The sequence below is a fragment of the Camelus dromedarius genome, chromosome 20 (genome assembly GCF_036321535.1).
Source record: "Camelus dromedarius isolate mCamDro1 chromosome 20, mCamDro1.pat, whole genome shotgun sequence".
Lineage (NCBI taxonomy): Eukaryota > Metazoa > Chordata > Mammalia > Artiodactyla > Camelidae > Camelus > Camelus dromedarius.
This window is the reverse complement of record NC_087455.1, coordinates 9,085,233-9,112,667: the sequence shown is the minus strand read 5'-3', so window position 1 is coordinate 9,112,667 and position 27,435 is coordinate 9,085,233. Positions and strand designations below refer to the sequence as shown.

The 27,435-nt window shown below is 51.6% G+C and overlaps 1 protein-coding gene across 5 annotated transcripts in view; it reads right to left on the bottom strand.

The window, feature by feature from the left end:
* Nucleotides 1-4,570: 4,570 nt before the first annotated feature.
* ASAP1 (ArfGAP with SH3 domain, ankyrin repeat and PH domain 1) overlaps nt 4,571-27,435 on the bottom strand; it is a 313,187-nt gene continuing 290,322 nt past the window's right edge. For 3 of the 5 annotated variants that reach the window (XM_064476839.1, XM_064476840.1, XM_064476842.1), the window contains 6 exons: nt 26,232-26,402; nt 18,531-18,600; nt 16,145-16,203; nt 10,957-11,435; nt 9,167-9,289; nt 4,571-7,350 (listed from right to left, as the gene is read on the bottom strand). In XM_064476839.1, coding sequence (XP_064332909.1) covers nt 7,276-7,350; nt 9,167-9,289; nt 10,957-11,435; nt 16,145-16,203; nt 18,531-18,600; nt 26,232-26,402 — 977 coding nt within the window. In that variant the 3' untranslated portion in view covers nt 4,571-7,275. The remainder of the gene's footprint in view (nt 7,351-9,166; nt 9,290-10,956; nt 11,436-16,144; nt 16,204-18,530; nt 18,601-26,231; nt 26,403-27,435) is intronic. The other 2 variants (XM_064476843.1, XM_064476844.1) reach the window with 1 other exon arrangement.

The window sequence follows — 27,435 nt, the reverse complement described above, 5'->3', positions numbered from 1 at the left end:
AAACCATTGAAATGTACACCTTGAATGAGTGAATTGTATGGTGTATGGACTGTATTGCAATAAAGCTGTTATAACATTTTTTTAAAAAGAGCAGAGAGAGGTGAGGAGGTAGGTGTTGGGTGTTGCTAGCATGGGGGCCCCACAGGTAGCTAGGTCAGAAGGCGCTTACCTTCATCAGCCCTTATCCAACGTCAGCATTTAGACTTTTTTTTTTTTTGAACTTTTGTCAAAGTATAACCAGTGGTCTGCTAGAGCTGGTTCAAACCAACTTGCGAGGAGGGATTACAAAGGATGGTCTGCCTCTTTTACCTACACGGCATTCAGTGACATCACACTGGTAGCTTGCAATCATCCAGGTAGAAATATTGACAATTGGGAATTGGCAAATGCTACAAATAAGGGCTTTAATTTTTTTTTTGAGAGTTGTTTGCACATTTATCAGTATTCCACTGAGGATAACATAACACAGACATAGAAAAGTGTACCTATCAGCAGCGAACAGCTCAATAAATTTTCACAAATTGAAAAAAACCTGTGACCAAGATCCAGAAAAAGAAAGAGCAGTGTCTGTGCCTCATGGTCCTTCCCTGAGCCTCCCCTCCGGGTCCCCTTTGGGTAGCCATGATTCTGACTGGTAACCACACAGATTCCCTATTTTTTTACATTATGGAGAATCAAAGGTGACTTCTTGGTGAGGGCAGCTTCTGGCCTCAACGTTGTTTGCCACATCCATCCTGATCGTTGTGTGTGGGTGGTTCATTCTTGTCACTGACGATGCCCCAATTATATGCTCATTCTACTGAGTTGGAGATTTGGGTCATTTACAGGTTTTTACTATTATAAGCAGGCCTGCTATGGACCTGATAGCATATTCTTTTGTCTGGCACATGCACAAATTCTATCTGGGAACCCTGGGTCACAGGGCATATGCATGTCACCTGTAGTAGACAGACTGTCAGCCAACTTCACTGCGACTCTTCCTGCTGTCTGCCTCCTCTGACTCCTTTCCTGTCCCCTCTCCTCGCGGGCTCTCACCACCCGGCAACCCCAACGTGGGCGCGGGCCAGCCTCGACCTTGGCTCCAGCAGGACAGCCTGGGTGTTCTTGAGGTTTGTCAGCTCTAGAGCTTTCTGAGGGTGGCAGAGCCGAAAAAGGGGACCCAGGTAGGGAAGCCGTCAACTGCTCTCCGCAGGCGGAGCCAGCCAGGGGAGTCCTGGTGTCTGGGTTTTCTAAGTGGTTCCAGCTGAGCAGGAACTAAGCTTGCACATTCAGACAATGTATTCTTGTGCATCTTTGTTCTGCAGCTTAATGCACCATAGAAAGAGGTCCATTGTCAAGCCGCCTGTGTGCCCAGTGGGAGTCAGCAATCTGCAGGGCGAGTGGGCAGAGCAAACGTGGATCAGAGGCTCCCATCTGGCTTTGACCCTTGGTTGGAGGGGGAATGCTACCCCCTCCCCTAACACAAGCCCCCTCCCCTCTCCCCCAGCACAACCCCGGTTTTCAGCAGGGGGGCTCTTTTACTTACTTTGGCCTGGAGGTTTCATGTGCCCGCTCATGCAGGGAATACTTAGAGATCACTGACCGCACGTCAAGCATTAGTAGATTTGTGCCTCTGATTTCTCACTTGTCACTGGGGAAGGCAAGGTTTAAAGTTCTTGTCATTCTGGGGAGGCTGAGAGGGACCCATGCCCCTGGGAAGTACATGGGGACCACCTGGGGATGCTGGGTAAATGCAGATTCCCGGCCCCCTCCTGTGACTCCAAATCTTCAGGGACGGGGCCCAGGAATCTGATTTGAATACCAAGGACCCCAGGTGATGCTGGCCCAAATCTCAAAACCCAGCTCTGCTGTATCTCAGGCCCACGCGCAGACGACAGTCTCCATCTCTCATCCTCCGAGCTGCTGGGAGCTGTAAAGGGAAAGTTGAAATCCCGTCGGATGAAGTGTGAAGCCGAACAGGGCTTCTCCCCACGCAGGTTTGCGTCAGGTCAAAGTTTTGGCCTTCTGAGCCTGACTAGGGTTGGCTGTGTGGTTTTAAGATTTTTTTTTGCAAAACAGCTGTGTTTATCTGAGCCTTAATTCCTGTTTTCAGGAGCTTAAGTGTTTCAGTGCTCGCTGATGGGGCTGCTGTGCTCGCAGACCTGCGGCTTTCTGCTCCGTCACACGCTACACGCCCAGGACACCGTGCGCTAGCGTGACCTCTGCAGAGCAGCTGCCCACGAAATGCTCACCCTGGGGCCCTGCTGGCAAAGGCCGTCCCTTCTCTGAATGCAAAGTTCACTGCACGTCCTGCTTTACACTTCCCTGGGGCCGACCTGTCCGGACAAGGCCGGGGTGGGCCGGCTCCGACCAGGCTTCTCTTCAGCAAGGGCAGCCAGGGTCACAACAGCAGCAGAGGCGGCACAAGGTCACTCACGGCTGGGAGCCACATGAGCCCTGACCTCAGGGTTCAAGTCTGGCCCCCGCCCCTCATGAGTGACTTGACTTTTAGCAACTTGCATCGTAACCTCTCTGAGCATCAGTCTCCTAAACTGTAAAACAGGGAAGACACTGATTCAGCTTCAGTGTAGCTGGGATAAGTGTGAGTGTGACGATCAGGCACTTGGCCTGGCGCCCCGGCCACATGGAGCCCTGGGTGCAGGGTAGCTGCTGTCGTGGGGGAGCCAGCCTCCTGCGAAGGAGGGGCGCATGACTCTCCAGGGGGCCCTGCATGTGCCTTCACCTTCTCCATCGATCATACAGGCCTCTAGGATGGGTGCAGACCCCCTTCCTCCGGGAAGCCCCCTGCCCAGTGAGTCCCCCAGTAATCACTGCTATCCACCCCTCTCTCCAGCCTGGGCTTCCTGGGGAGAGTGTAGGGTGAGTCTCTGCGACCGTAGGTCTGGCGTCGTCCTGACACAAGGAGTGTTGGTGGATGCACGGACGTCAGAGGCAAGGGTAAGAAGACATGGTTTAAGAGTTCACCTCCACGCCAGGCTGCAGGCTGCAGAGGCCAGGCCCTGGACATGTCTGTCCACCTATCGCTTGTGGGAGCGGACATGTCCTCAGCCGAGGCACGCCTGCTGGCTCCGAATTACCTACACACTGCAGATTCGGGGAAATCAAGATTCCCACTGGGGATGGACTCGAACACATGGGTGGGGGTAGCAGGCAGAGGAGAATCGGTTGAATTACCCAGTAATTATCACTCCCAGCCTCCCTCTGCCACACACACACACACACACACACACACATGCATCCTGGGAGTGAAGAAGACAAACTACAGAGGAGGGCACAGGGTCAGGGGAGAGGAGAGAAAAGCAGGGCTGAGGAGGACGGGGTGGGAGAGGCTGGTGCCGAGGCCACAAAGCCCTGGGCTCACGCCACTGCCATGACTTACTGTGACCCTGAGCAAGTCACTTCAGCCCCACAAGTGGGCTTCCTCATCTGAAGACGTGCCCGAGGAGGCCTTCTGCCTCCCAGAGGACTGACTCCACGTACAGGAAACAGCGGCCCATCTACCGTCCCGTGCCCAAAGGACCCAAAGGATTAGAGTGCCCTCCTGTTTCTAGTGTCCCTGGGAGACAGTCTCACAGCACACAGGCGAGGCCAGTCCATTAACTTCACAGAGACTGCTCCAGGTTTAAAACAGTATATAACCAAGCAAACATCGTAACACTTTGTAATTAGAAGGAAAGCTAGCTGCCCTTTGGTAGGAAACACCCAGATGGTCACGCGAGCCTCTCCCAGATACAACCTGACAGAATATCACTGGCTTCCACGCCGTTTTCCCCGGCAGCGCGTCCGCAGGATTTATCTTGTGGCCGTGTGCGAACAGCCATTCGGATCTACGGCCTTTCGTGAAAGGAAACAAAAGGAACACTGAGACCAGCACTTTGGGACCTTCAAGGCCGTGGTCTTGGTCTGCATCCCGCTGCTGCGCTCCTCTGGCCGGGATGTTGGGATGGAGGCTGTCTCCCGTCGGGCAGGGATCCTGATGCAGCCTCGGAGACAGAACTGCTCACCTGGGCCCTCGGCTTGGTCGTGCACCAGCCATGACAGGTGCTGCCCTATCACAAACCTTCCGAAACCTCCTTTTCAGGCTCCTTGGAGCTGGGAGGCTCACGGAGGCTCCCCATGGCTCGTTGAAGGTGAGATATGATGACTCAGGCCCGATGCCTGGACCAGGTCTGCTCAGCGTGGTCGTCTCAGCGGTGACAGCTATGGGACAGAAGCTCACGCACAGCGGCAGGTCCGTGCTGGGCACCACGGAGGAGCGTATCAACATGTGATCCTCATGACACCATGATGTGCAGGCCCCCCTGCCCTGTACATAAATAGGAGTGGGGCTGGGTACCTGGAGGTGGGAGAGGGAACTGGGGATGGGGGAGGAGAGACAAAAACACCGCGGTCCATGTTCTGCAAGCCGAGGAAAGTGATGCACATTTTTACACCCCCAAAGTAAGTTTTTCCGTGGAAGCTGGAATGACTTGTGTTATCCACATCCCCAAAAGCACAGCCAAGTGAAGTTCTGATTTTTTTCCAATCAGAAGAGTAGTGGACAACGCACAAAATGGCCTGATGTCAGATGTTTGGGATCAACTGAGAATATGTTTATTTAAAAGCAATTTTAAATATTAAAAAAAGTAGAAATGAACACATACAGTACTGAAAAACTGTCACATTAAATACGTGTGAAATGACAAGTGTACTGATGTTTTGATCGTAACATCCAGATGGGAGTTCGGAATTTCACTGGTGGTGCTATGGGATCCCTACACAACAGGCTGAAGTTCTAGGCAATAAAAAAATAAATAGCCATTGCTGTTCAACAGTAAAATAAGACACACACTATTTGCAGAACATAACTCCCCTTTGGGGGAAAAAAGAACTAATTAGCTATTTTTCCCATAAGGTTCCATACCTTCAAAATACTCTATTATCATGTACAAAATTGCAGATAGTGGCTCACTGAGTTTAAGGACAATACCAGATTCAAACTCCACCAAGGTCACCAAAGGTACTTAGACCCAGTTTTCCTATGTCCCACGGTAAGCTGGGTTAGAGAGAACTCAAATTCCTGATGGAAAACAAAAACGAAACCAGAAAAAACCCCCAAAAGTGTTAAAAAAAAGCATTTGCGTGAAAGTTGCTCCTAAAGGGACAAAGAATAGACATTGATTCCGTGTAATTTTAGACATCTAGCTTGTGTGTATGTGTGTGTGTGTGTGCGCGCGCGCATGTGCGTGTGTGCATGTGTTTTAAACCAGTTTATTTTGAGATCAGTTGAAAATAGTGCAGGCCACAAAAATGAATAGTGCTTTAATGCAACCGAAAAAGTGTTAAGTGAACGCACTGGGACACTGAGTAACTTCGGACGGTGACTTCCTGCCTTGACACCTGAGTGGCTTAAACACAGAGGCTGCGAACACGGTCCGCCACACACACCAGCACGTCGGCCGCTGCCTGACGTTCTTGTGTGGGGTGCACGTGCGCCGTGACACCGAGGAAGCAACTGCTTAAAATCACTTTCCAGTAACAGCTGATAAGGTATGTTGCGGGTGTGTCATGCAAGGTTTATTTATTAGGTGGCTATTCAGAGTTCTCATAGGAATCACTTAAGCAGAAAGAAATTATTCACGGAGCATTGTGACTCTATTAAAGAGGGCTTTCCCTCAGGGTTTGGTTGGGAGTTGTGCTTCTGTGAAATGAACATTTCTCATTCATTGCCAAGATTATCTGCTTAAAAATATTAGTTCTCTGTGCTGTTGCCAACCTAGCAGTTTAAGCAAATGTAACACCAGAAGGACTCGTGAGCCTCGGAATCAGGGAGCAGCCCCACTGACTGCGGAGTGAAGTGACTCTGTTCTTTCCCAAAACTCATACTGATTTAAAAGACCGGAACACTCACGAGGTTCTTAATGGTCTGACAGATGCGGCGGGGGTGAGAGAAGAGCCCAGAGGGGCAGAGACTCACGGCAGGAAGACGCTGTTTCACAGTGCGATTCAGAGCAGCGTTCAAAAACTTGGTTATGAATTGACTTGAAGGTAACGTGTCCGCTGAACAGAGCTGGAGATCGCAAAACGTTATCTACGACCTCAGTAAAGAGAATGGAAAAAGGAAAAGGCTGGTTTCAGCACCTGGATTCTGCAGGGTTGGGGAGGGGGGGTGGGGATGGTGTACAGGACTGACTTTTAAATTCGTCATCTGCTTGAATAAACTTTTAAAAGTTTAAATTTGTCAAGAACAAAACTAAGAGAAGAATTTAAAACTGAAACATTAGGGGCTTTAACACATTTGAAAGATGCTAATTCATGATGATATGTGAAGTCACACTCTTGAGAAAGCCAAATGACTAGAAACATATTGTTGCAGCCTTATAACTTCTGCTTTAATGGCAATCAAATTTAAAAAATGCACAGTTCAACTTATTTATACTATTCCTTTATAAAAGGCAGATTTCAGGTAAGCTTCTAAACGCATGCATAATGTAGAGGCTACTATTTTCTGGCAGTCCTTGGTTCCTGAAAGTTGAACTTCATCAGCTGTGTTTTAAACTTCTGTGAAAATAGTCATGAAGGATATGTTGTTTTTGCATAATGAGGTAATATCTCAGGGGCGGGCACTCATTCTCTTAAGACAGTATAAACCCACTTGTCTAAACCTGCACGATGAGGCTGTGGGCATTATAAAATGCCACCAAAGGTTTCGGGTCAGTGAATGTTTTGCTGAAGGAATAACACTTACATTTAACAGAGCACTTTTCTGTAATAAATACCAAAGTAAGTTTTTGTAGCTGTAAACTGTGTACACGGGTAACTACAGGCTGGTCTGTCATGGAGCTAAAAGTTTCACCTGGAAAACAGAACCCACCTCTTTGCTAATGTTGCATTTTCAGTAACACAATTGAGAATACTGTATTGTTAGGAACAGAGAGTCAATTCTATGCCCTTCAACGGTTGCGGGAGACCACTTCTATTTGCAAAGCCAGCAGTTCCTATATTCCTGTTTTTGTTTGTTTGCTTGGAAAACCACATAGAGAGAGATGTAAGTGCGAGACGCCACGGATGGCTTTGGCAAACCAGTGAGGCGCGCCTGGTCCCAAGGCTGCCCTAACACTGGCGAAGGCAGAAGACCACAGGGTATTTACAACACACACTCTGTCCCCTCCTGAGGTGGCCCTTCCGTGAGCTTCTCATTCAGTAACAGCAGCTATTTACACGGTGTGCACAGGGTTACGTGGAGGCAGCAGTCGGGCGTGAAGGACGCGGACAATCGGAAGTTTCTGCTTTTTGCTAGTCCGACAGGATGTGAACGAAGGACACTGGAAAGACCCCCTTCCTCTCAGGCTGCCCTTCGATGTGGCCGATCTGCAGGCAGAAAGGAGAGGCGTCAGGCTGGCGGCTGCCCTGGAACAAGCCTGGGGGGTAGGAGCACCTGGGGTCCTGGGCACAGACCTGGGTGGGAGGTGGGTGTGCCCTCCCCATCGGTGAAATGAGAGCACGTGACACCCGCTCCGCCCAAACCACCCCCCGTGGGTCACTCCACCTGCAGGCAGCCTGGGGGACCGATATCCTGTGACTCTCACTTTATACAGGAAGGGACAGCGGCCCGGGGGTGGGGTGACCTGCCAAGGTCTCACCCAGGCTGCAGCCTTGAGCCCACGCTCACCCTCAGCCAGGGTGCTTGACCACCCTTCCAAACCATGCCGAGCACCTTGTCTGTCAGACGGGGCTACAAAGCCCCCTCCTCTCAGGCTTGCTGAGAGATGACACGAACCATGCTACACATGGCAAGGACTGCTGGGTACCAAGAACTTGCTTTCTCGTTGCTGTGGGGGAAGGATAATGAAAGTCTGAGTGGACGGTGGCAAGGTTTATGGCAACTCTGTCGGCAGCTGCTGAAACCTGTAAGCCACGTACCTGCAAAAAGTGTCTAAGTATCTCAGTTACGTCAGTATCTACTGCATTAAAGAGAATCCTACCATGAGGAAGAATAATGACAGCCTTCAAGTGACACTTACAGGGAGAGAAGGGTGGCTTTTAGAGCCAGGCCAGCTCTCATCTCCCTCCATGAAGGACCTGTGGGGCACAGGGTGGCTGGAGCCACAGCTGGGTGTCCAGCCCAGGGCTGGTTCTTTTCCCTACCGTGGCCTTGGGCAGCCACCCGGGCTACTGTGTACCAGCCTCTCAACTGCAGAGCGGAGTTAACAGTAAGGCCCGGCCGACCCCTCCATGGGGACTTAGTTGGTGTCACACACACGAGTCCTTACATAGCCTTGTGAGGGACGGTTACTCATGTCTCACTTTTCAGAAGAGGACACTATGGCTTGTAGGGGGGACGTGCTTTATCCAGGGCACAGAGTGAGCCTCACTTTATACATGAAGGGACAATGGCTTGTCAAGAGTCTCGACTAGCTTTCCAACCGGCCCCATGACGAGCCCAACTCTGCTAACAGAAGCAGCACCGGGGACACCCCTACCTCGTCTCTCTGAGAGACAGACAGACAGACACACGGCACTGCTTTAGTCCAGGGGTTCTCACCCTCAGTACTCTTGACATTTGGGGGCCAGACAGTTCTTTGTTGTGGGGTCTCTTACAAATATTGTAGGAGATATAGCAGAAACCACAGCTTCTATCCACCTGATGCCAATAGCATCCACCCTTCCCAGGTCCTGATCATCACATGTCCCCTTGAGGGCAGAACTGCCCCAGATGAGAACCACTGCTTCAGTCCAAGCAAAATCCCTACAGCTGTGATCATGAATTTGAAGTCACTGTCTGAGCCCAAAAGAAGGAAAGCCAAAGGTGTGCATGTGTGTGCATGCGTGTACATGTGTATTTCTGGGCATCCGCAGGTTCTGCTGGCTCAACTGCGAATCACACGTCCCTTTCTTGGCAGACAGAACTGGGTCCCTCTGGGCCAGAGGGGGCTCAGGCTGCCAAGGAAGCAGGCCTGCCACTCTGGGGTCAGAAAACGATCCGCTGGGAAATGCAGAGGAGGCTGCCGGCCCTGCACCTCTGCCTGCCGGTGCCCCCTGGAGGCTCACTCCTGACGCAGCCCGGACAGCCGTGGATGTTGGCCACCCCTGCAGCCGCTGAGAACCCGGGCGGTTCCTAGGGCCTCTGGTCTCCAGGCAGCCAGGGTGGCGGCGGGCCCCGGGTGACGACGCGACCGGCACGTACCCACCACTCCTGGTCCTCCTCCCCGGTGACCACGATCACCTCGCCCTCCACGAAGGTGAGTTCGTCGTCATTGTCCGCCTGGCAGTCGTAGATGGTCTTCACCCGCCTCACCTTGCTTTTCCCCTTCAGGAGAGAAACAGGGTTTTAGCTCACAGGACGGAGTGACGGAAAGGAGGAGCTCGGGGCAGTGCCTGCGCTGTGAAAGGGGGGAGGCACGTGGGCAGGTGCCCCAGGCCCTGTGTGGTCTCCAGATATAACAGCCCCCTGCCGCGATCAGCAGGGGGAGGCCCCCGGTGTGGGGTGGGTGGCACGGGTCACTTCCATTGAAGAGCGGACATCATGGGTAGGGGTCAAAACCTGGCTTCACCGAAACCCGTGAAGCACTCTGCCCCTCCCTGCCCAGCGGGCGCCGCGGAGATGACAGCAGAGTCTAAAAATGGTTTGGGGAAACGTGATGTAAAGCAGGGCGTGCAGCTTCTGCACACTGAACATGCAGCACAGACACATTTCTTAGCCCCTCACGCAAAGCGCCGAGTCAGCACAGGCTGGTTACACAGGGCAGGGGCAACCCAGGACTGCGAGGACTCCAGGCAGTTCCCCAAAACGTTTTAGTTTCTGATCCATTTTGACTTGGGCTTCTATTTGCGGGACTTCCAGTTCTTTGCAAACAGGAAGATGGAAACAGAGACATGACCTCCTAAAGGACGTTTCTGGCACCCAGCTTGTTAAGTAATTAATACTAAGAAACCAAGCGGTGTCTGTAAGCGTTTTGGGTCAAGCTTTTCCTCTCTGTCCTCTGGTTTCCCCCTCGGCCACCCTGACAACCTGCTCCCTTCTGCAGCCACCTCCTCGGGCTGTGCCGGAGTGGCTGGCATCTGAGAAGCCAGCAGAGCTGTGGCGAGTGGAGATCTTAGTCCTCTCAGCTCTTGACCCTGGGAACAACCGAGAAGGGCTGTGTATGACTATTTATAATAGGATTAAATGAGATAATAAAATGATCGAGTGTGCAGTAGCACAAACTGGAATTGTGCGGACGTCAAGGCCATCGGTGGTGCTCAGGTGTCTTGGGAGACTGCCTCCCAAGAAGAGCAGGCATCTGCCGATGGGCGCGTGCGTGGTCTCCCACCTGGGGAGGATGGGTTTCACTCTCCTCACCTTTCCTTGAGCACCGAAGTGACTCACTTTATTGCAACCTTGTCTTTATAGGACACTAACAAGTGTTCCCCTCCCCCCACTAACTGTGCTCCTCGCGGGGGTGCTCGTGCCCCTGCGGGGTGTGGCCATGGGCAGGACAGACAGAGCACAAGCATCTTACTGGAGCTTCATTTTTCCAAAAAAATTTTTGGGAAAAAAAAGCATTTACATGACAGTAAAACTGATATATTATAGAGTAGAAAGCAGTGCACGAAATTGATGGAATGGGAGACTTCAGACCAAATTCTCTGTTGGTGCAAGTCTCCTTGGGCTTTGCGTCCAATTCCTCCAGGAAGATGCAGTGAGAAGCACTGAGCAGGAGGTGCTGACCCTGGGAGGGGGACTGCTCTCCTGTGACTCTCAGCTTCCTGGACAAGAGTGACCCCTTGCTTAGTGTTTACTGGGCACTGCTCGTTCGTCACTGCGTGTGATCGCCCATGAACTCAGACACTGGCCTGGTTCCGTGCTGTATGCAAGGAAACTGAGGTCAGGGAACATAAGAGGCCGAGGTCCTGCCGTCACAGGGAAGGCAGGCCCTGGGCCCGTCTGCGAGTCCACAGCCCGGTTCCTGACCCCCAGGCCCGGTGCCCACCCACCGTGTTGATCTTCCTGGGTAGCGGCACAGGGGTCTCTGGCAGGGTGGGCGTGAGGTCACTGGCGTCTTCGGAGGCTTGCCTCTGGACGAGCGAGGACAGCTCCGCTGGGTGTGACTTGGGGGTGAGCTCGGGCGGCTGAGCCTTGGGCGAGGCGTCTCCCGTCTGGGGTTTGGCCAGCAGGTCTCCCAGCTGCGGCTTGGGTGGCAGGTCCTTCATCTGTGGCTTGGGAGGCAAGTCTGATAGCTGGGGCTTGGGGGGCAGGTCACCAAGCTGCGGCTTGGGGGGCAGCTCTCCTGGCTTAGGTGGCAAGTCTCCAATCTGGGGCTTGGGAGCCAGTTCTGTGGGCTTTGGGGGCAGGTCTCCAGGTGGTGGCTTTTGCGGTAACTCTGCCAACTGTGACGATTTCTGGAAGATTTCAGGTGGGATGCTGGATTTGTCAAGGGAGAGATGATGGCTGGTTTCTGTTTTCCTTAGTGCCACTGGAGGTAGTAAGCACAAAGAGGGGGTCACTGGAAGGAGATGTGCTGGGGGGAGGGCTGCCCTCCTTCGTGGTCATGCGGAAGAGAACCAACCCAGGGTGAGCGCCCCGGACGCAGCGCCCAGCCCAGACCCCGCACGGACAGCCTGTTTTTTTTTTTTAAATGCAAGGTGGAAGGCTGGGAGGCATCAACCTTACAACAAATGATTTCATGCCTTACAGCAACATGGATGGGCCCAGAGATTACTCTGTTAATCGAAGTTAAGACAGACAGAGAAAGACAAGTATATGATATCACTTATATGTGGAATCTAAAAAAATGATACAAATGAATTTATCTATAGAACAGAAACAGACTCACAGAGGTAGAAAACAAACTCATGGTTACCAAATGGGAATGGTGCGGGAGGGGTAAATTAGGAGTTTGGGATTAGCAGATACAAATGACTATATATGAAGTAGATGAGCAACAAAGTCCTACTGGATAGCACAGGGAACTATAGTCAATAACCTAAAATGAAAAAGAATTTGAAAAAGTATATGTATATGTGTGTGTACAACTGAATCACTATGTTGTACACCAGAAACTAGCACAACACTGTAAATCAAAGACACTTCAATAAAAAAATATAAACAGATTACAGAAAATTGATAAGTAAAGAGTTAAAGGAAAAATTTTCCATAAGTCTATCACCTAAGTGTAGCCATTTAAAATATTTTGATATTATTTTCTTCTGTATGTCTTTTGTTTTCCATAAATAAAACATTTATCTACTTTTATCTATACATTATTTTAGCAAGAGTATTTGCCACACTAATAATAATTCTTCACTAGCGGTACCTAATTTTAAATGTTGCATTCTATTCCATTCTAAAGTGGTATCAAAATTTATTATTAATGCCCCACATTTTATATGATTCGTGCACCATGTAAGAGGTAAAAGGTTTCTCCTCTCACCACCCTCACCCTCCACCCCTTTGAGGTAAACTCTGTTCCTTTTTGGTGATACACATGCGTGTGCTTATGAATTCCCTCTTAACCATAAGTGGAATTATAATACATACACTGTCTGCAACTTTTTTTGGCTTTTTTCCCAATTAATATGTTTGAGAGAATTCTAAGTCAGTTCCTCCTTCTCCTCTTTAACGGCTGTGTGGGACTCCATGGCGCTGAGATTCTGCAATTTGTCCAACCATCCCCAGAGCTCTTTGCACAGCGCTATCCAGTGGAACTTGGGACCTTGAGGAAATGTTTCCAAGTCGGGCTCCACCACTTACTAGCTGTGTCACCCTGAGCAGATAATACAACCTCTCTGTGCCTCATCTTCCTTATCTCTAAAACATAAGTTGATATATGCAAAGAATTTGCCAATAGGACCTAGCAGGCTCTACGTATTTTATCACAGTATTATCTTTCTTGTGAGGCAAGGTTGCTTGAGGCCAGGACTCCTCAGGGACATAGTATGTGCTCAGTGAGGACACGGCTGACTAAGGCACACTGAGTGAGTCAAACTGAGAATTTTATTCTCAAAATACAACACATTCAGAAAGATATTCTTAAAATTTTATTTTTAAATAAGAAAGAAACGACAAACCCCAGTATCATAAATTGTCACAAGCTGTCCTGCAGCTGTTTCTGCTCGTGGCCCATCCAGCCATGTCTTCTCCTAAGGAAATCAAATTTAAGGGCATCCTGCTCCCTGGCTGGCCCCTGAGCTTCGGCCGATGTGGCTTGGCTCACAAAGTGACAGTAGGTGGATCAGATTCCTCCCGTGGAAGTTGGAAGCTGGGGTAAACAAAAGTCTGAGGCTTGCAGTGGTGAGAGAGAGGCTGGGGGAGTCCCTGAGGCAGTGGGCTTGGAAAGCCTAACTGTGAGCCACCCTCAGGGGGAACAGGAACTATAAATGCTGGGCAGCCCAAACCCTCAAAACATGCAAATCCGATTGTAGGAATTTATCTCAAAAAGGGATCAAAGCCAGGCACCAAGATGCCAGTGCTGCAGCTGAGCATAGCATTGTGTCATAGAAAAAACCATGAACTGGGTGACTGTGGAAGAGGAAGGACTGCTTATCATGTCACCATATCAGTCAGTGGAATAATATGCAGCCAGTAAAAGTCATGCTGTTATGTAATTTATGTCATGGAAAATGTTCTTGATTTATCATGCAACAAAAATCAGCTTAAATAGTAACTTTGAAAAAGCACAGGAAAAAGACTGAAAGGACAAACCAAATTGTCTTGGGTGGTAAGATTTCAAGTGGTTTATATTTTCCTCTTTTTGCTTATCTGTATTTTTAAAATCTTCTGGAATGAATATATACTATTTTTATAAGTAGAAGAAATAAGAAAGGAGACAGGCTCTCCTCTAGGGAAGCCTGCTCAATCTCTGGCTATTTTATTTCCCGGCTGATTTTGTGCTTTCCCTCTCTAATTAAAAGTCCTTTCTGATCTGCATTCTTACCTTTGAAGGGCGGACAAGCAAATTTCTCCCCCAGGCTGGACTCTACAGAGTAGACTGCTGGAGTCAGGCACACCAAGAGCAAAACCATTCCACCCCCTGCGAAGGCCTGGGAGGTTATGGTGCAGCTGGTTCACGCAGGCAGGACCAGACGGAAACAAACGGACACAGCACTTTGCAAAGCAACCCGGGATGGGGACCGCTGAGCCACCCTCCCCGCGGCTACGACGGTTCTGGTCTCAAGAAAGGACTCTAAGGACGTAACTGAGGAGGAGGAGGAGGAGGCAGAGGAGGGAAGAGCCCTCACACTCCCAGCCCACATTTCCAACAAAGGAGATGCCGAGTAAAGGAAGAAGAGCACGCAGCCTACCCACACTCACGAAGCGCTCATGAACCCGGGAAAAGTACGTATGCTCAAATGCCGAGTGGGAAAACCAGGCCGCATCGTGGTGACAACTATGGAAGGATGGAAGGGACCAGGAAGCTGTACACAGTCCAGAATTATGGTGACTTTGTTCAGGTTCTATAACATTGCCCTTTACAACTCAGTAAAAAAATGGCTCTGTGCAGCAGTCTGAGTCTCCAGCTGAGAAAGCTTTAATTAAGCCTTTTAAAAGGTGTCCAAAGGATTTAAAAAATGGGTGATGCTTGGGAGAGAGAAAGAGTGAAGGGTGGCCAGGACAGTCCATGGGGAGAGGGCAGGGGGGAGGGGAGGACAGGAGAAGGAGCTGCTGCTCCCTCCCTCTCGACATCACAGATGCCCCCTGCCTCCAGCTGAGGAGGCTCAGAAACACACCTGGGGATGCTTCTTTTTGCCCAGGTGAGACGGAACCACTGGATGGGAGGGACAGGAGTGACCCGACTTAACACAGATCACCCTGGCTGCTCTGCTGAGAAAAGACTGCAGGGCCACGGTGGAGGAAGGCAGATCAGGAAAGAGGCTGCAATAGTCCAGACAAGGGATGATGGTCACTTAGACCACACGAGAGCCGTGGACATGGTGAGAAGTGTCTGGACTTTAAGATATAACGAAGGGAGAGCCAACAGTATGTGTGGAGGCACGGGGGTGGGGCATGTGAGGAGGGACGGAGCTGAGCTTCTCGCATAGGTTTTAAGGCCCAAACTCCTGGACCTTGACGATACTGCCTGTAACAGACAGGGAACAGTAGCAGACGTGCATTCAGAACCTCAGTCTGAGAAGCCTATAAGACACCTGAGCAGGGATGTTACACCGGCTGTGATGCGTGAGCTTAGATTATGGAGGGACACCCGGGCTGGATATACAGATGTGGAGATGCCAAGGTGGGCCCCCTAGGGAGTGAGGGCAGCTTCAGAAGAGAGGTGACCAAGACCCAGCCAACCTCTAGAGGCTGAGGACAGGCGGAGGGGCCAGCACGGGAGGGCAGCAGGGACTGTCTGTGCTGTAAGGACAGGACGGCGCCCACAGGCCAAGTGCAGAGTGTTTCAGTGAGAAAGACCTACCAGCTGGGACCAAAAGCTGCGGACCAGCTGAGTACGGCAACGGCCCAGCCTGACCACTGGCCCATGGCTGCGTGGGGGTGGTTTCAACTGAGGATACATGAATGGATCTTGGCTTTGAATGTCAGCAGTTGCCAGCGTCACCCAAAGAGAGACAATCGGATGGCATGTCCCTCTTGAGAGAGGAACACAGCACCACTTGGGAAGAAGTCTTGCTAAAAGCCTGAACTTACATCTGATCAGGTCTCTTGGTCCAACTTCCAACCGACAGAGGAGAGAGGAACATGTTAAATGACCACACGGGGATGGCAGTCAGCAAAATCCAGACTTTCTGAAGCATGATCTTATAATGTCCTTACGAAACCTGGTGAGGTAGGTGTCCTGGCCCCATTTACAGGGGAGGAATCTGTGGCTTAGTGAAGCCTGAGTCCCCTGCCCGGGCCACAGGGCTAGTAAGTGGCAGAGGTGGTCCTGGGTCCTAGGCCTCTCTGATCATGTGTGCAGGAGAAGAAACAGTATCTGGGGATTCTAACCCTGTATCTTCTGAAAAGGCACTGTGTTTTTCAAGGAAAAGTTTGGTATTTGGTTAATCACAGAATTTGAGCTCATATTTTTCTTCACTGAACAAAGATTAAGTAGGCATCTTCCACGTGCCAGGTGCTGCTCTGAGCATCGGGGACAGAGTAGTGACCAAAAGAGACAGACGGCCCTGTCCCCTTGGCGGGAACAGGGCCACTCTAATTACATGCAAATATGAAAAAGGTGAATCTTACCTTTCTGAGGTAGTTTAGGAAGAACTCTTGGGCCAAGGGCAGTCTTTGCAGAACCGGTGCTAGTTAATAAATAAGAATCATTTAGGATCTCAAAGTGCCAAAAATTAATAGAGATGGATTATTCAAGGAAACCATAGAAGTGTACAGAATTATCTATCTAAAAATGCTTTCAAAATTTCTCTCAAAGTTTATTTTCTATTTTCCCTAATTCAAAGTTTGCCTAGCTGTGAAGGAACAAATAAAGGGGAAAAGCAAAACAAAAGCAAAAATGAAACCCCAAAACAGTCAACCCGCTAAATGATAATGCCTAACTCCTCCTCTTGAAACCTCTCCCCGGAGGCTTAGAAGAGCACCTGGCTCGCTGCAGGCTGTGGCCCCTGCGCACCACCCACAAGGAACTTATCTCATAAGGGCCCACAGTGTGACTCCTGCATCTCCGTTTTCACAGGACGAAACCAGAGCCTCCGCAGCTTCAGCGATGGGCAGACGGCCCCCAGGCTGGTCAGTGGCGGAGCTGGAAATTCGGACCCAGCTCTGTTACTCCCGACCCCTCATCGTCTCCTTGCACCAGAACAAACAGCTTGGGTGTCAGGCCTCCGGACTCTCCCTGAGCTTTTTCCTGCCTTTTGGATGACTTGTAATGAGCAGACGGAAAAGCCCAGAAGCTGCCCCAAGTCGTCGGACAATCGTGTGAATCCCCACACCCGTCACCACTGAAAGGCCAGCGCTGAGCGCTGCATGTGGCATCTCTTAGCTGGAACCCACCCTTTTCCTTTAACCAGAGGCTCTAACTATTCTCAGGGACACCAGGAGCACCGCAGACCCAAACAGCAACAGCAGCCAAGCGCCGGACTCGTATCTGCCAAGAGTCCCTTTTGTTACCTCGTTTATCCTCTTCTGTCTTGTGATGGCCTCAGAACTGGCTTTGCCCCCTTCTTCCCATCCTAACTGCATTTAAAAGGACAGGAAAAGCCAAACCACCCAAACAGGAAACAGAGTCCAACAAGGAAGACGGAATGCATGTACTTCCACCCTGGCCCACAAACCACCCATGGTCTTAACTGCTCTTTTTCCAGCTCCCCTGAAATCCTACCGCCCTGGGGCTACCGGAAGCGACGACTGCAGAGATAAAGCCCCTACTGAACTAGACACTGTGAACATGAGAGGCTGCTTTGAACATCTCTGGAGTGTGAGTTTCTGCCTTAGCATCTTCTCAAGGAAGCACACCTGCCAATCACGGCCGCGAGCTCAGTGGTAACCAAGTTACTGAGGCCAAGCCAGAGGCTCAGAAATGCCTCACCCAGGAGGCCCCGGGTGGACCCACGTGTGCGTGGGCCTGGGCCTCCTCCTATGCTGCTGCTGGTGTGTGTACACACATGTATGTGTGGGTGTGGGGGGCTTGATTCCATGTAAAAAACATCTTGTGGGCACTTTCTCCCTGCAAGCCACTCCCCCTCCTCTGGAGGAAGACCACTGGCGGGGGTTAGAGTCCCCAGGGCAGGGTGATGGGGTGTTGAGGGCTAATGGCAGGCCCAGGGGGCCAGGCACTGGGACTCAGCACCTGGAGAACCACCTCTGCCATCTGCTGCCACTGAACCGCTTGGGGCTCCGTGTCCTCTGAACCCTCGTAAAACTGAGGGGAACAGTGATTGGGCTCCCTCGCAGGGTCGTAAAGACTAAATAAGACGGCGGCATTGAAAGAAACGAGGATGTTGTTTTTGGCTTTGATAAACTCTGGAAAACAAACCCCACGCGCCAGCTGACTCCATCCCCTGAGCTTGTGGGTCGGGAAGTGGCTCCTGTGTCCTCATCTGGATCCACCTCTGGAGAAAACCCTCTGCGATGGGACTTAGTACGATGCCCACAGAAGATCTTCCAAAGCATCTCACTTCAGTGAGGGGAGGGAGGAAAAGGACACCCCTTGCTCCCCACCCTTTTAGCCTAGCCTGAAAAACCTTACAAATAGGGACCGTGAAAAGAATCATATTTTTATGTTTGAAAATCTCAAGGCAATTGGGTTTCCCTGAGGATTATCTTTTTATTCCCAAGTCTGCAGGATGGAGTCAAGAGAGAAAGTAACAGAACAACATGACTTAATTGAAAAATGAACAATAAAAACTCATTCTGGCGAACTCTGTGACCCACATGGAAGTGAGGTCTGTTCCCCCGGAACCTGGATGGAGGATGGTGGTGCTCATCAGAAGCGCAGTCTGCAGACCCTGCCCGGCTGCAGGGACTGCCTGGGATGGGGCAGTGCAAATGGGGCCACACTCAGTTCTCGTCACAATCACAGTGGCCCGGAGCAGACGGCTACGCAAACCCGTTTCTGTAACTCTGTCCCCGGCCACTGCAAGCCCCCCGGGAGAGGACGCCAGAGACAGCTCACCTCGACTGCTGGGACAGGCCCTCAAACTTGTTTGCGGTCTTACTGGATGACGATGGACCCACGTCGTTACCTAGGGGGAAAAGTCAAACGTGAAAAGCTGCATTTTCAGACAGGAACCGGAATGTGGGGACACAAGGTTAGGCAGAACCTTCGGATTCCAGAAAGGAATTGAGAAGACTCGCGCTGGAGCACTGTGCATTTCTGACATTACAACAAAGCAAAACGAAGCCCTGGCTTGGGCCTTGACGATGCTTTTGCTGCTATTAAATGTTAAAATGATGGGTGGCCTGCTCCCTGGAAGGCCTCCAAGGTCACAGGTCGGGGGGGTGGGGAGAAGAGCAAGATTCCAAGTTCACCCAAGGGTCCCACGCCGGAGCACCGCCACTGGGAACCAAGGAACCAGACTCAGAAGAAGCACACAACCCACAGGGGGTGTGCGCGTGTGCACGCACGCGCGCGTGGACACCAGTACTCAGCAGGGTGATGGCAGCTGGCCATCTGCTGGCAAGGCCCTCAGCACTTACTCATCTTTCATTCAGACATGAACGTTTATTCATCAGCTACTACGTGCAAGGCACAACAGTGGAGCAGGAGGCACGGAAGCAAATAAAACACTGCTGCTGTGCAGAGTTTGTGATTTGGCCTGCGAGGGGCACACGCACGAGCTGTACTGGTCACGAGGAGGGAGACAGGTGTTGAACTGGGCCGGGTGCTGTGAAAACGAGGAGGAAGCAGTGTCTAAAGCTCCTGGGTCAGAGGGGCAGGAAACGTGGTCTCTGGGGGGCCCTGGACCCTGAAGCACTTTCCAGCAGGGGAGCAGCAAGGCCAGATCCGTGCACTTGTCCAGGAGAGGCAGGGAGATTGGACAGAATCAAAGGGGGCTCTTCCTCTCAGTCCACACTGGAGGAGCTTAAGCGCCAGGCAGCCCGGGAACCCGCAGGGCAGTGCTGTCGCTGGGGTGCCACTCTCTTCTCCCGCCCGCGCTCCCAGAGACTGCCCTGGACACTCCAAGTGCTCCTCCTCTGGCAGAGGCCCCCTCCCCTTCCTGGATGCCAGCAGTACCTCCCGGGGGTGGGGGCCACTGATGGGCTGGCTGAGGGGAGGGTGAAGAGGCGGGGCCAAGCAAGGACCTGGATCAACGCCCACTGCACCCACAGGCGCCCCGACACAGCAGGGGGAACCTGTCCCCTCCTCATTTGAAAGATGGGGAGGTGAGGTCATGTGGACCAATGGCTGCAGGTCACACGGCTGCACGATGTACCTAGAAGCCCTGTACACAAGCGCATGCGCTTTTCATTAACCCATCGTGACACCCCCAACAACATTAACAACAGCAACTATTGTGTATTGAGGACTTACTGTGAGTGAAGTACTGTGCTAAGTACCTCATGGTCATTAACGTCTGTGAGATACATAGTATGACTGCCTTCCAGTTTATATAAGAAACAAAGAAGTAAAGCCAAGCCCAAGGTCAAGCAGGTGGCAAGGGTCAGAGCTGGGATAGAAGGCCAGGCAGCCCGCCTCCAGGGTCTGTGCTAAATGACCACACTCTCCCCTCCCACCCCAGTCCCACTAACCTACTGGACAGGGAGAGGCTGGCAGGGTGCTAAGATGGGACTCTGGGACAGAACGTCTGCTAACTCGAGGACATTGAGACAAGAAGAAACAAGCTCAACTGGCTTTACTAGGGCCGAAGACGTTCACATTTAGCTTTATTTTGATAAGACTCTCCTCCTAGCCATCAGTAGATTTCCAGAGTCTGTGACTTAATACCGAAGGACGTCTCTGGTAGCCTCTCACGACATCCCCCTTTAAGGCAGGCATCTCTTTTCTACACAGATCCCAACATGAGTCTTCAGGGCTGGATATCAAATCCCATACTTTCAGACTTAAATGGGCCATAACAACCAGAATGACAAAGAAATGTCTCTGTTAGGGGAGTAAAGTGTTGCCTCTGCTAATTCCCTTTCCAGGCAGAAAACACCCCAAACCAGTGATTCTTAACCCTACTATGCTTGAGACTGAAAGCAAAACCAACAGGGCTACAAAAGTCCACACTCTGCTGTCACACAGGTGAGCTGACACTCACTGCCCAAGTGTCGTGCGTCCTCATTTAACCCTCTCCTCTGGCTGTTCTCCAAAGACACCGTGTGTTTTCATGCCTCCATAACCTTGCCCACTCTGTTCCTTCTCCCAGGAACACCTATCCCTCCCACTGTGGTTAATGTCTTTGCAACCTTCAAAGAGCACCTCTGAAGTCACTTTTTGAGAATTCTTCCCTAGCCAGACTCGGTCACTCCCTCCCCCTTGCGAGCCTACAACCACTGATCACAGAGGATGGTCAGGGTGCAGATTTTAGAGTCAGACAAGTCTGGTTTTGAATTCCAGTTGTATCGCTGACCAGCAGGCGTGAATTTTGATTGCACTGTTCTTCCTACGAAGCCTCAGTCCCCTCGTCTATAAAATGGGAACAACAGCACCCCCTCTGCTAGATGGGCGCAAGCATCATGAGGGAAACCACGGCGTGTGGGAAGCAGTGCTGGACCACGGGGAGCTTGACATGAATGGTAACTGTCATTCCCAGCTCTCGGATGCAACGCAGCAGAAACGATGATGGTTTATTTACTCAGTGGGTGAGTATGTCGCAGACGAGGGCTCTGCCCTGTTCCCCTGATCCCCTCCGCAGCCCCGCTCTCCAGCCCAGCGCCAGGCCCGGAGCGGTCTCCATGGGCTGCAGAGTGAAGACAGGGCCGCAGAGCCGAGGTACCCACTCCCGCACCCACAGCCCGGCCTCTCACACACCGGGGCAGGAGAGCACCCTCAGCCCCGCGGCCAGGTATCTCGCCTTTCTCAGAACCAGGCAAAGGCCACCGCCGTGCCCAGGAAGAAAAGCGGGGCTCGAAAAAATCCCCCAAAATAAAACAGTGCTGGACGGAGGAGCAAAAGCACAGAAGCAGCTCAGTCCTTTTTCCTCCCTCTGCGCAGTTCGGGGAGGACCCTGGGACACATACAGGTGTGTTGGGGTGGGGGGACGCTGGAGACAGACGTAAGGCAGGCAATTCAAAGAGCAGGGGCTGAGACTCGAGGTCACTCACCAGAGCTCAGAAGCTGTGGCCCAGAGTGTGGAACGAGGGCGGGGTGGGGGAGGGACACCACCTGGCAGTGCTTGGCACACAGACTCTGGGGTCTTCTGGAACCATGGATAACTGGGTGAGCCTCCGACTCAGAAACGGGTTCAAATCTCAGCTCTGAAGTTACTGGACCTGTGAGCTTATGCAAGTCACTTGACCCCTGTGTTCAACTTCCTCATCCGCAAAGCAGGGACACTGACAGTCTGGATCTCAGGGGATGGCTGCGGCAGCGAAACACAGTAACGTACGAACGAGCGCAGACCACCTAGCACACGGGGAACGATCTACACGTGGCAGGAACTGCACGCGGAATGGGGTCAGGGGTCATGGTGGGAAGCCGACATGAAAACACACCGGGAAACCCAAGAAAAAGAACGAGTAGGAAGGCTCTAGCAAAGGCTGTTCCACAAGCCAAAACTACTTTCAGGAAGTAGGGGCGGGCGCCTTGGATCAGGCACTTCAAATACTGACCCTTTTCACCTGAAGTTCTGGCCTTGAAATATGAGCAGTGAATCAATTCGGGGTAGTTTTTCATCCTCTATCTGCTCTACATTGAAAACAAGAAGCTTATAAAACTTTAAATCCCAGCGGCCAAAGGACTGCAAGTGATCCCCAGGGTCTCTTAGACAGGAGTCGGTGGGACACGGATCAGAACGTGGGCTTCCCAAAAGTTCGTTCAGTGCACGTGATGGTGGCCCAGGATGTGCACTGCAAACACTTCTCTGAATCCCCGACACAGGATGGAGGTTCTAGGACAGGAATGACAAGAACCTCACGTGTGAGAAGAGGTTTAATCTACGGCCACCATGAACTGGATGACTGGCTGCATTTTCTCCTTTGCTCTCACCACTGAGAACCTCAGGGTCAGATCCTGGGTCTATTTCCAGCCACCGTATGTGACCTCGTGTTATGCATTCTGTGAACAGATCACACTCCTGGACTTTATCTTACGTTGCTACCTTTATTCTCCCTTCATCCTCATTTCCTTATTAAATTGTGTTAAAATATGTGTTGCTCTGTTAGAAAGCAGGTTATAAACAACTTGTGTGATCTCTGAAGGTGAGGTTTAATGACAAGCCACTTCAAAAATCAAAACTCCCTGCAAAACCCAACTTTGCCCACAGGCCTAGCTGTCTTCTGACCAAAAGCCTGGCTTCGCAGCCTCCCCAGACAGATGGCTGAATTCATCACGGTAGCAGGACTTCAGTAATGTGATGCTCAGGCCATTCTGGGTGCCGCGGACACTGGGTTCTGGCAGGGACAGAGCACGGGGTGGCCCTCCCTGCACACCAGGGCTCCGTGCTGTAGACAGACAAGGAGGCGCACCGGGCGGAGGGCGCCCACCTGCCGGGCTACCTTCCCCGTCTCCACATTCACGGGCAAAGAAACAACTGCCGAGAAGGGGAGCGTCCAAGGGCATCACTGGGCCGGCACGTGCAGAACCCAGCGGAGCACGGACAAGGTGAGGGTCTGCGCTCTCCCACCACGCGGGATCACACCCACCCGCTGTGAGAACTTGGGCGGGTGATTCAACCTTTCTGAATCGCGGGGTCCTGAAAGGCAAGGCCCGAGATTTCCTACTCTGTGGAACTGTTGTTTAGAACGAGATGTTTTACTATTAACTAGCCCCATTTTATAGCCAGAGAAACTGAGGTCGCAGGTATGGACCTACTCAAGAATAACTGCTGAGAGCCACAGGGCTACCACGTGGCAGAGATGGCTGAGAGTCCAGGCAGGATGACACCAGGTCCACACAGAAGCACGTGCCCTCGTAAGGAACTCATGCTGCCCTGGGCAAGACAGAGAAGCAACCAGAGTCGTTGTGTGACAATCCCCTCGCTAGAAGGAACGGAGAGTAGGCCTGGGGGTGACAACACGACTGGGGACGTTCTTTGAAGCAGGTCCCCAGAGAGCAGACCTTGAAGGATGACTGTGCATTCATTCATACCAGTGAGTGGACGAGCAGAGGCTCAGATCTTAGAGGAGGGAATGCAGTTCGGGAACTTGGTGTACCTCAGCACGGTGGGCATGTGCTGTGTCAGGGCGGGTAGGTGAGGCCTGGGGAGAGCTCAGTGTGTGTGTTACACCACCTCCTCATCTCTGGTGTTTGACCCCCTAGCCCTGGTCCTGATGTCGGATGGTCCAAAGGCCCTCATATCAAGGGCTGAGAAGAGTCAGGAGGTTTAGGGAAGAGCGCAGGTTCACAGAGGGAACCTGCAGGCACCATAAAATGCTGCCTCGGAATCCCATATCCCCTGTACTTTATTAATAACAGTCTGGCCCCTGCCTTTAGGCTTCCAGACCAGTGTCAGTGGGAGTCAGGCAGGGATAAAACCCAGCAGTGATCACACAACATAAAGCACGAAGGCTGGGATCAGAGCCACTGTCACCTGCCTGGTGAGAGGCCTGTTACTGACCTGCATCAGGAGATGCCTTTAGGAACATGTCACCTATGTGCACACACACCAACTCAGAAAGGATGGACCTGATGGTCACAAGATTACCCTCTGGGGTTGCTCGTGAGTGACCACCAGTCTGTGACGTGGACAATCGGCACTTCTGTGAGGACAGATTTTGGTTTCTGCCCCTCGAGGCTGATGGTAGGCGGGAGGCTGTGGCCGGTGAGAGGAACTGCTCAGGGCCCACGCCCTCCAAAGCCTGACCGCTCCTGGCTCACCGTCTGGAGGCACCAACTCACTCTCATACAAGGGTGACTTTGCTTTCTTAGTGAAAAATGCCCCTTGTCCCAACAAAAACCACCCAAAACAAAACAGACGCCAGCTGCCAGTCCTGCGGCTTAGCCACATGAAGGAAACCTAAAAAAGTGACGATTCCTAAGCCAGAAAGCAAAGATTTGGTAAATTTAACTGTAGACAATGGAGTCTATGAGGCACCGTAAACTTTATGCAGAAATAAAGACCAAGTAAGCACAAGTTAGTGACACTTGAAAGAAGGGTAATCTGTGGTTTGTGGTATGAAAATCTGCAGGAAATTTGTGACCTTCGGTGGAATGCTATTTGGGGGCAAAATCTGTCTGGACGACCCCGGGGACTCCTGAAGGGCCTGGAGGGGGGGCCTCTGGTGGCGGAAAGGGCCTGGTGGGACGGATGCGGGCCCGAGCTGCACCCTCCGTGGCTCTTCCCCCGCCTTGTCTCACCAGGAACTGAACTGTCGACACCTGCTGCAAGTGTCCCCTTCCCCTGGAAGCCTCCCCACGCAGCCGGACACGGCAGTTCAGCATTTCCACAGTATCCAGGTCACATGTCAGGAAAGAGCGCTTCCTGAAGCACGAGCTCCTGGAGCACACGGGGCGAGAAGCCCAAACCATGGGCACAGGCGAGCTGGGTGAGGGGCCGAGCACGGACACGCGCACCTGGGGCACGTGACACACGGGTGTGCCGACCTGCCAATGGGCTTTTTCTAAAAGCTCCCCAAATTCAGAACACCCAATATGGGCTTTTTGATGAGGCCTTTAAAAGCTGGGTTATCTATCAGTTACAATTAAAAAACAAAAAGACCACAATGCGCCTCACTGGAAGGAGGAGGGAGATGAGCAAACCAGCAGAGCCAGGGCCCCGCAGGCTCGGGGGTGGGGGGGCGGGGGGCCGGCTCTTGCCGGAAATTGCGGGCCGGCTGGTGGAGAGTTCTGGTGAACTGAAGCGGTAGACAGAGATGGAAACTGAGTTCCTCGTGGATGGAAATTTGTTATCTGCAGTCAGTGTCATGGAAATGGTAAAGTACTGATTGACTCAGGGTAGGTTTGTTTATCCTCAACTAACTGCTGAGCACCTACTGCATACCGGGCTCGATTCTAGGCTCAGTGAACACAGAACAGAACAAGACATACAAGGTTCCTGCTCTCAGGGAGCTGACATTCTGGAGACCAGACAACCAAACACAAGTAAGATACCTGCCAGCTGTGATACGGGGCCTGGGAGGAAACAGTGGGGACAAGGTCCCTCAGTGAGGACAGCCAGGGAGACAGACATGCAGGCTGAGGAGGACGGAAGGGGGCCAGCCTTGCAAGCGCATGCCAGAGCTGCCGGGAGGGGACGGGCCCAGGAGAGGGCCCGGTGGACCCGGGGGTGGAAGAGGCCAGCGAGGCTGAGTTGAGGATGGGGTTGGGAAACCATGCAGGGCCCTCCAGGTCCTGGGGGTCCTGGGGTGAGGAGCTCATGCTGACCTCAAGCACAGGGTGATGGGGGACAGCGATCTGATTCGGGGTTGGAGAAAACCGCTCTGGCTGCTGTGAGGAGGATCACTGTGCTTTTCTGAGCCTCTGTTTCCTCCTTTGTAAATGCGGCTGATAACCTCTCCCTCTCAGAGTTGCTTCTGGGATGGGATGATTTTGTGGAAGGCTTATCAGTACGGTGTCTGGTGCACAAAATTGCTCAGCACCTTATCACGTTGATAGGTTTTAGATGGTGGTTAAGTACTTTCCACAATGTTCCTCGGCCTTGAGAGGCTGTACAACCATACGTCTCCAGGCCCCGCCCAGTGTGCGTGCGGTCTGGCCCGTCTGCTGCGTAGGCCGAGTGTCCCCTGCCCCCTGAGCTGGAGGCTGACTTACCCCAAGGAACTGCGCCTTTGTTTGGGGGCCCGTGAGGTAGTGGGCTGGGAGGGTCGGATAGGGTTCTCTTGTGTCCGGGTGGTGGGGGAGGAGGCCTCTTCTTGGACAGGGTGGAGCTGCCACTAGAGGTCTGGGTGCTTAGAGGGAGTGTTGAAGGTGGGCCCGTTGGACCTGGAAAGGAATCGAATGGGGCAGGAAGGTTAATCCCAGTTGCACAGACAGAACAGCCCGTATGCAGTTACTTCCACGCATCCAGTGTGGCATGTGTGACACACAGGGACAGAAGCACGAGGCTGGGGACGGCCAAGTCCATCAGCCCAGTAACTCACTAACAGGGTTTTAAAAAAAAAAAAACTGCTGGTAAAAATAAACTAAGAAGGAGAGTGTGGGCCTTCAAGGAACAAAATGCTGGTCAACACAGAAAGCTTCGTCATCATTTAGGTACGATGGGAAAAACAAAACACACACATTTGAAAGCAGTAAGTCGCTGGAGCCACTGCAAAACCTACTGAGAAAGAAGGGACGCAGCACTGCCAGCAAAACCACTGGAGAAAGAGCAGGGGCCGCTCTAAACTGCCAGTGGGCCTCAGCTGGAAACACGACAGAATTCACAGAACAGGGTTTTTCTCTCCGCTACAACTTTTCCTTTTAGTCGGCAAACTCTGCCTGAAGTTTTTTTTAATGACTTTTGTAAATAATGAGGGCTCTAATATAAAGGGTTGCTTGGAAAGAAGGAAGTCCAAAACCCCTTTTTTATTCCAATTCTGACTTGTTCTAGAAATCATAAACCACCTACTATAATATAGGAAGCCTGAACAAGTTATTTAAGTTAGACACTGATTTCTATAGATTTTTCAAAAAGCCTCAACTTCCTCCAGACAAAGACAGAATGGCAGTAATGACATCAATACCACACACATCCCGTTCCTGCAAAAGTTCACTTTTTGAACTAATATTTTGAGAATAAAAAGCAAGGTTTGTTTTTAAGAGCTTTATGGGAGTGCACAGTATACATGCTGTTGATTTTGTTTCTTCAAAGTGACACTGAAGTGGCTGGTGTGCGCTAGGCACGATATGCTGGGCACTCTGACGAATCTCCCCTTATGATTATAACCAGGTACGTGGTCTAACTATGTTCACGGACAACTGCCTCTGCAAACATCGCGAGAGAAAGAAAAAGGAAAGAAACCAAAAAAAGCTCAGA